The 9541-nt window shown below is 39.0% G+C and overlaps 1 protein-coding gene across 2 annotated transcripts; it reads right to left on the bottom strand.

Moving 5' to 3' along the window:
* Positions 1-4815: 4815 nt before the first annotated feature.
* On the bottom strand, positions 4816-9285 carry NANOG (Nanog homeobox). Of its 2 annotated transcripts, none has more exons than XM_063076216.1 (4): positions 9135-9285; positions 6597-6853; positions 5368-5454; positions 4816-5232 (listed from the first exon to the last, which is right to left on the bottom strand). In XM_063076216.1, exons 1-4 carry the CDS (start codon positions 9283-9285, stop codon positions 4816-4818), a joined length of 912 nt encoding a protein of 303 aa, XP_062932286.1. The 2 variants fall into 2 exon arrangements, with proteins under 2 accessions (XP_062932286.1, XP_062932287.1); XM_063076217.1 differs by having other exon boundaries at positions 4816-5181.
* Positions 9286-9541: the final 256 nt, after the last annotated feature.

Here is a 9541-nt window from a genome sequence, read left to right as displayed (position 1 = left end):
CTTGCAATTCTAGCATCTTAATTTGTGATCCATGAACTTTCTTTCTTGATAGCTTGCTTGGTGATATACTTGGAGGTAGTGCTACTATTGCATTGAATTTCCCAGGTGCTTACCTTTTAAAATTCTCAAGGACACTTGTAGAACAACAGAGTTTACATCAACCACCCAGAAACCGGGAAAAGCTTAAGGAGAGACTCACTGCCAGCTGCTTCTTTTCAATCAGGTTTCCCTTCAACCTCACACCAAGGAACCTATTCAGATTCCTACATTTTGGTTCCTTAGTCGAACTACCTTCCTGTGCCAGAAGCTTTTGTCTGCCCCAATTGCCTTCTTTATTTAACAAATTCCCTTTATCTCCTGCCTGAGTCAAAGCGCACTCAGCCCCGGGAGGCATGCAATATTTACTAAAGGCCCTCCCCGTTTTCCTGCCTCTGTCTGGCAGTTGTCTGCCTTCACCTTAGGGTTTGCAGTCATAGCCTGGTTTTTTCCTGCAGACACCAGGTTTTCTGAATAGTAGGATTATTCAGAGCAGAATTAGCCTTGTCCTTTACCCTGAGAACTGGGTGCTTGAAATTCACTAAACAAGGCCTGTGCTCCTCCCACTTCTGAGCTTTGAGTCCATATGGGGAAATTCAGAAGTCCCAGGCAATTCAACCCAGCCTGCTTCTTTCCTTTAGGTCCAAACTGAAATGGAAAAAGCAAACTAAGAAATCAAGACAAAGTGGATTTTAAAAACTAAAGTATATAGGGTGGCAGGATCGCTCACTTGGTAGAGCATGGTGCTGAGAACACCAAGGTCAAAGGTTTGGATCCCCATACGGTCCCGCCACCAAAAAAAAAAAAAAAGAAAGAAAGAAAAAGAAACTCGAAAATATATAGTAAAGTAACTAAAATATTGGAAATAACACTCACCTCCTTTTGGAAGAACAGAGAAAGCAAGATTTCCTAAGAAAAGGAAAAGGATATGAAAAGATAAAAGAGGCTGGCAGGTGAATTTATAAATAATTTCCTTTTTGCCTTATCTCCTATTATAGTTCATATTCTTGGTGATCCTGCGACCAAAAAAAGGGATGAGCTGAAAAGCTGTAAATTAGGTTTGCACCTCTCCTATTTTTGGTAAACTTTTTTCAAGCCTCCTCTTTTGATGGTTTACCTACACTGTTGATTTTGCTTTAGTATTTATTAGCTTTATTCTCAAAGAGTGATCTTTTACCTTCTTAGGTATTAAGTAAGTTTTTGGAACTTAAAGACTATATCTTTCTAATGCATCTTTGGGGTTTTTTAAAATCACTATTATTGGGTTTTTGTCACTATTACCTAATAGTGCTTTAATAAAGTAGCCAGCGGTTAGTTCTCAGCCATGAAATCAGAAGGGAACAAAATAAATGGCCAACCCAAAAACTGTAATTTCAAGCCAATTTTCTATTGTTTGTGAAAACATTTTTCCATTTTTAAAAACCTATCTATGTCTTAACGTTTATTATTTTTGTTTTCATTTTCTTCCTTTTTTTTTTTTCTTTGGCAGCTGGCTGGTAAGGGGATCTGAACCCTTGGACCTGGTGTTAATACTGCATTCTAGCCAACTAAGCTAACAGGCCAGCCCTTAATGTTTATTTAAACAATGAAAACAATAAATTAATTAATTAAACAATGACAAGATAGTGATAGTACTATTTGTCGTAACAAGTAACCAAAGCAGAAATAGAAACAAATAAATTGTAGTACCTCTGTAATATGTAATATTACACAGTAATTAAAATGAATGAGTCAGGTCTAAATATACTGATGTGGAAGGATATCTATGCCATATTAAACAGAAAAAACAAGTTGCAGAACAAAATGTACATTATAATTCTACATTTGGATAGGGAAAAATGTTATACAGTGTCTGTATTATTTATATTATGTGTATGCCTGAAAGTGCCTGGAAAGGTAACATCAAAGTTAACAGTGGCTGTCTCTTTTAACTATATGTTATCATATCTTGTTTTAATATTTTACCAATAGCTTTTTTTTTTTTTAAGTGAATGAAGTCATAATGAAGATTTGAGTTAGGAAGAACCAAAAATCTTGAACCTCTCCTGTTCAACTACCCGAATTTCCCTCTTCCCCATGTCAGAAATGTTTTGATAGAGAATATTCAGGAAAGGAACCATCTCAATCTGGGCTAATGCATTTAAGGAAAACAGATAATTTTGTTTTTTGTTTTTTAAAGATGACCAGTAAGAGGATCTTAACCCTTGGCTTGGTGTTGTCAGCACCACGCTCAGCCAGTGAACGAACCGGCCATCCCTATATGGGATCCGAACCCGTGGCCTTGGTGTTATCAGCACCACACTCTCCCGAGTGAGCCATGGGCCGGCCCTAATTTTGTTTTTGAATGTTGTTTCGATCCTCAATGTTTAAGATGATTCCAAATAGATAACTCTAAATTCTGACATGCAAAGAGGTTGAAGATGTAATGATAAGTGGAAAAAAATAAAAACTTTCAAAAGAGAATGTATAGTATAATCCCATTAGTGTATATATCCACAAAAATTCACATACAAAACCACCCATATTATATATACTAAAATATCCATAGGTATACTAAACTGTTACTGGTGTTTACCTCTGAATGGATGTAATTACTAGGATAACTTCATTATCTATTTTCCTATTGCTCCAATTTGTTTTTAATAGCAAGTTTCTTTCAGTTTTACAATCAAAAGTCCCAGTCCTTTAAAAAGACAAATCAAGGTTTTCTTTGGTTCCTTAATAACTATGGATTTTTACTACTTTCTGCCCTAGGTTTCACCTTTACTCAAATATCCACCACCGGGTGGGTGTAGGAAACAATCAATGGCATTTCTGTCAATGGTTAGTTTCCCAAAACAAACAGTGAAAACCAGAAGTAGATCTTTTCCTCTTTTTCTTTCAATTTTTTTCCTTTTTTCCCCTTCTCCCTTCCTTTTTTGGCATAATGCTCAGTAATGGAGAAATAAATTTGAATTTTCCCTAGCTGCTTTCCAAATCTTCTAGGCTCTGGTTCACCATTTAGTATTTCTTCAAATTTATTGGTGCTGCATTATGCGCATTTGTTAGAACCATGAATTTTATAAATTTAATGACGTACCATCTTTAAAAAAACCCTAGTTTAATCTCTTGTAAAAATTCCAGTTACCCTCCCCCCCCCTTTTTTTTGGTGGCTGACTGGTATGGGGATGCAAATCCATGACCTGGGTGTTAATGGTTGGCTCTAACCAACTGAGCAAACTGGCCAGCCTTCCTCCTACATTTAAAATATAAGATGTCCATAAGTGAAAAAGTCAAGTGGCCAGTAACATTGTGATCCTGTTTTTTAAAATCACACTCACACGTTGAATTTTAAGACTAAAAAGTGGTAACTTGGGTAATGGCATTTCATGTACTATTTTAATTGTTCTATGATCTACTCGGTTCATAATATAAGGCTCGGCACAAAACTGAAATATCTGGCAGTTGAAAAGAATATCAAAAACAAAACAAAGAATATCATGTTGTCCCTTAGGACTTGGCAGAAATTAATTTCAAGCTATCCCCAACTTCCTCTCTTGCCCAATGTCTAGGTATTTGAATTGGAAAGTCTTAGAGAAGAACAGTGGGAAATTGGGAACAGTGGGGGAAACGACCAGGAAGACCTTCTCTGATCATCTTCTGCGTCTCTGCTGCACCGGAACGTGTGGCACTTCCGTGGCTAGAAAAAGTGCTCCCAGATCGGATCAATTCAGGGCAGGCAAGGACGGGAAAAGGACAGTTAAAGGACCATTAGTGTAGACGACAGATGCTTGCTTAGCTCCTTCTAAGGTGAGAACACAATGAAGCTATTTTAAATCAGCCTTAGTTTACTTACATATTGGTCTCTGATTAAAAATCTTCAAAATGTTAACATCAATCTACTTATAGATTCACACATTAAAACACGCATTGTACATAAGCGTTCCAGGGCAGGGTCCCACTCAGCTAACCACTTTTTCCCTCCTCTTTTAACTCCTTCTACCTTCCGTAGTCCCCCCTTTCCCTCATCTGCTCTTCATTTAGCTTCTTTACAAACCTAAAAGCTCTGCTTCTCCCTTCTCTGCTCCAAATCTTCCAGATGTGGCAAGATCTCCTCTTTAACTGCAAATAACCACAAATGTTACTGTTTCAATAAAATGACACACGTAAGTAGGGAGGAGGACGTAAGTTTGTTCAAGTTTAGGGCCTGGCAGTATTTGCTAACCTTTCCTTTACTCTTTTCTAAGATAGCGGTCTCCCCAGTTAATTTCTTCCCCACATCAAAAAATATTAACCAAGACCCATATTTAGTCGAATTTTTACTCATTGAAAAACACTAGGTGAAATCAGGACAGAGACAAATAAAGGTAAAATAGATTTTTATTAAACCAGCCAAACTGGGGCTGATATTATCATGATGCAGCAAAATACAAAACTGCCTTCTACAAATATTAGAGTAAGGAAATTAGAGGTTGTAGTAAAACAGGGACAAAAGGGGTGGAGGAAATCAACACTGTAAGTTCAACCCTTCACCTGAACAATTGAGTTTTTTTAAGTAAAGCCCCCCCATCCCAGAAAATAGTAATAACCCTTCATATCACACATCTCTGTACTTTTTGCTTTCTACTTGAGGTTGGATTAGATTCCAATCATACCTCACCCCCCCAGATTGACAGAATTGGCTCAAGAACCAGGATACCAAGACAGAGGGACACAGCTCTAAAATCAGGAAGGTCCTATGAGGAAGGGTGGGTGGGTTCCAGCCACTGCCCAGACTGCAGCTGAATAACAGACCCCTCTTCACACATCCTCAGGCTGCATGTTCATGTAGTAATTTAAAAATAAATCCATGGTTTGCGTGTTACTAAAATACTTAGTGGTTTGCTGTATTACATTATGGCTTTCCCCAGCGGTTTGCATGGTGGACTCCACATCACTGGCATAACTTTGCTGGAACTGCGTGCAGGGCTGCAGACATTCCTCTCCACAGTTATGAAACGGGTTGTTCCAGGCCTGATTGTTCCAGGCTTGGGTGCACCAGGTCTGACTGTTCCAGGAATGGTTGCTCCAAGACTGGCTGTTCCAGGTTTGGTTGCTCCAAGCTGGATTATTCCAGGGCTGATTGCTCCACAGAGGAAAGTTTCCAGATGTGTTCACCAGGCATCCCTGGTGATAGGAAGAGTAGAGGCTTGGGTATTCTGTAGGTGCAGAGCCCTTCTGAAAGAGAATGGTGGAAAAGGGTACAAGGAAGATCAAAACGGTCTGTTGTTGGAGTGGTAGGCTTCAGGGATGAACAAAACTGAAAGGTCATTGAAAGGAAAGAGCGGGAAAAAAAATAAAGTTTCCCATTACCTGAGCCGCACTGTTGCTATTCTTTGGCCAGTTGGTTTTCTGCCACCTCTTACATTTCATTCTCTGGTTCTGGAACCAGGTCTTAACCTGGAGGAAAAGTGACAGGAATTATAAAATACTAGCATCTAGGAACAAAATGTGGATTTTTTAGAGTCCTTATTAAAATCTTGAACCAATATTCTATGAATGAATTTCTAAGCCCTTCAAATCAGTTATCTGGGTTTTTTTCGTTGTTGTCGTTGAATAAATCTAGCCAGTTACATAAGACCCACTGCAAATCTACTAACCAGGAAGATCACATTTAAATGTCTACTGATCTCCCTTTTTTACACTTACCCACTCCATTAGTCACAGTTAAAGGTGGCCTCTCTGCAATAACACACCCCCCATAAGCACATTTATATTTAATGTAATAATGGTGGCATTTCAATTCAGGAATTATGAAATATACCACTAGGACAACAACTATTTTTTAAAAAATTATCTTCCAGCACACAATAAACTAAAATTTCCAGATGGTTTATAAACATTTCAGTTAGAAATGAGATCACAGAAGAATCAGTGTGCTCATATATAAAAGCATGGAAGAGGGAAGAACTTTCTAAGTATGGCACCCGAGATAGAAAACCGTGAAATATTTGATTGAATAAAAATCTTCTGGACTTCTACAAGCATCATAAAACTAAAATTAATCATTACTGGTCTAGGGCTGAGGAGCTTTTACAAATTCATTTGTAAGAAGTGAACAAGTGGATAGAAAATAAATGCTCAAAGAGGATAAGGTAAATGACAAAAGAAAATGGCCAATAAATATGTAAAAAAGTTGACCGTATCAATAAGCAAAGGCACACGGATAAAAAAAGAAGATGGATTTTTACTTTAATGAAGACCAATGTTGGTTAGGGATTCTTCTAACCTGGAAGGCAGAGTTGTATGCCTCCCCCCTTTGATTAAGGAATAATTGGAAACACATTCACAATTTTGGTTTGTGCAACAAAGGAAAGTGGTTAATGAATTATGACCCATTTGCATAATAGAATATCTAATGAAAGAAAGAAGTGGTGAAAAACAAGTCACAAAAAGATTCTATTTTCATTTTTAAATTATTTGTAGGGGGGTGCACAGACACCCGGATTACACAGAGGTGCATCTACAGAGATGTTAGCCATATTCATCTGCAAATTAGTCTTATTTTATCTCATTTCAAAGAGGACAACAAAACAACCTACCTGTTTGTAGCTGAGGTTGAGGACGCTGGAAAGCTCTTGCATCTGCTGCAGACTGAGGTATTTCTGTCTCTGGAATCTATCATTGAGAACACACAGCTGGGTGGGAGAGAACACGGTCCTGGTCTTCTGTTTCTTTACCTTCTCTTCCTTTTTCACTGTGCTCTTCTCTGCAGAAGCAGGCAGTTTTACTTTGGGACTGGTGGAAGAATCGGGGCTGTCCTGAATAAGCACATCCGTGGAAGAAGGAAGCGGAGAGACTGTTGGGAACAAATAAAATGACACTTTTCTCTAAAACTTTTCATATTATCAAAACATTTAATTAAAAGAAATTATAGTCTACAATGCACATTTATAATCTTCACAACCCCAGACCTAGGTAGTAAGTAACATCTTAATTCTTTTACTTTTTTTGTTTGCAGCTGGCAGATACAGGGACCTGAACCCTTGACCTTGGTGTTATCAGCACCACATTCTACCAATGAGCTAACTAACTGGCCTGCCCTAACATCTTCATTCTTAACCAGCACTGAACACTTTGCCAGCCTGTGTACAATATAAATCCAAGAAGTGCAGCAGTATCTCCATTTTACATATACCAGACCAAGCTCAGAGAGGTCTGCCTCAGTGTGGCCAGCATCACGCTGGGAAGGGCCACCGCTTTTTACTTGGAATTGATGCTCAAGAGCCCACACTCGGGTCGTTAGGATTAATCAGGTGAGAACGGGGATCAACCAACTTCCACCTATTCTGTGTCTCTCTAACTACTTCCTGTTGCTGATTTTCACGACTGCCTACATAACTTTTAAATTACACCATCAGATTCTGGGGATCCTATAAAACCAGCAACTTACTGCCAGCTCTAAATGCCAAGATTAGCAGGAAATATGGATTTTGACAGGCTTCTGTTTCAACTCAGGTTTTGCCTTTACTAGCTCTTTGACCTCACCTCCAAAATCATTCCTTCATCAATTAAAATGAAGGAACAGATTAAAATTGCCTAGCACAGGACCTGGCTTTGTAACTATTGACTTTGTAACTAAAAATTTTCAGTATTACCTGGATTTAGTAGCCCTAGCCCCTTAAATACTCATTTGCACTGGGGTGTTTCCAGTGTTCAAATCCAATTCTATCCTGTAGTCATGGAATAAATAGGCTCTAAAACAGCAAAAATCACAATTTCCTGTTTTTTGCAAGTAGATTTAAGAAGGAAAAAATGTCCTCTAATGATTAGAAGCGGGGCATGTCCTAAAACTTAGCTATGGCTACAAATGTGCACTTGATCTGCTAAGGAGGACACACCTATTTGCTCCTTTCCAAGTGCTTCCTCACAACCCAGCACTTTTGTTTTTAACATTTGAGATCATGGAGGCAAGGACATTAACACAAAGGTTAGAAAATGGTACAATTACAACCTAACGCTCGTGCTTGCTCCGGCAGCACACACTAAAGTCAGAATGACACGAAGAAAATTGGCCTGGCCCCGTGCAAGGACGACACGTGAATTCCTGAAGCGCACCCCCCCCCCCCAATGTACTAAAACTTTAAAAGTTTTTAAAAATTGAATGCTGGAATATAACAGTATTCCTTTTTCCACAGCCTATTTTTTGCTGTTGTAGTCATAATGTAAATACAGTTTTTAAGCTATTTTATATCATGTTAAAAACAGCATTCTTGGGTAAAAGTTGGTTGTTTTTCTTCTTAATAACTACTGATGAATAGATTCCCAAAAAATTGTTACCGACTCTGCAGTGTTCCTCACACTCTGAAGGTACCACTTACAAGCACGAGTGAGTGTACCTTAGGTTTCGAACCCAAAGGGGATTTCAGATCCCAACTCAACCTTGCTGGCCAGTCGCCAAAAAGAAAAAAAAAAAGGTCCAAACTCCAGCCACTTTCCGTTTGACTTTCAACACACTAAACTTTCTGCAATTCTTTTTAACATAAATTGGATCGATACTACCTTGGGATTTACCCACAAACTCAGAGCTGGTCACTAATACCCCCATACCCAAATGGCAGGAGAAGAGCCAACCACTATATATATATGTGTATATATAATGTATATATTAATTACATAAATCTCACCTTGATTTGCCATGCCGTTTTGACAAATGTGGTGCTAACCCCATTTAAAGCTGAGATACTAGGTGTTCTGGTTAATCAGCAATAAGATATTGTAACTGTGTGCCCAGCATTGTGTTCATTGAGATCTGTGCATTACCTCATTGAATTACCACATTTGTGTCTTCACTGTGCCTAAGCCCAGAGGTTCTCAAATGTACATACAGTACAGAGTCAAATTGCTGAATTCCGTGTCCCTCATCTCCGTCCACACTCCTGAGACCGGGACATAGATGAAAGGGCAACGTGCCACCAAGTTACAATTTAAAGAGGGGTGTGCAGAAGACTGGTAAGATGATGACACCCACTTATATTAATGGACTATAATTGCTCAAGAGAGAAATGACTCCTTAACTCGCTTTCCTTCTCTCTTTCCTGTAAGGAACTTGGTCTCTCAAGGATTAAGTTGTTTCTTACCAGTCTCTGCATGTGGCATCTCAGCAGAAGACATCTGCAGGGATGGATACTTTTCTTCAGGCCCACAGATCACAGGCGTTGGTGAAGAATCTCTAGAATCTGATGCTTCGGGGCAAGGTTGGCTTTGGGGGCAAGGTGGATCCACATTCATGTTGAAGGGAGGGAAAAAATCAAAGAGCTCGACCGTAAAAGAAGGTTAAGCCTTTAAAGACAAATATCTAGATGGAGGATCTTAAGAGAATAAGATCTCCAGACGTAAAACCATCAAAACCCGGGATGAAATGAGTGGCCTCCGCAGCTAACAGGAGGTAACAGGCCCGATCCAGCAAAACATTAAGACTCTGGAGTCTCTATATTTATAAGGAAAGCGCTATCACCCCCTAGACCCGCCCTCCTGGCAGCCCCAC

The sequence above is a fragment of the Cynocephalus volans genome, chromosome 12, assembly GCF_027409185.1.
Source record: "Cynocephalus volans isolate mCynVol1 chromosome 12, mCynVol1.pri, whole genome shotgun sequence".
Classification (NCBI taxonomy): Eukaryota; Metazoa; Chordata; class Mammalia; order Dermoptera; family Cynocephalidae; genus Cynocephalus; species Cynocephalus volans.
This window is presented reverse-complemented; position numbering and strand designations above follow the sequence as displayed.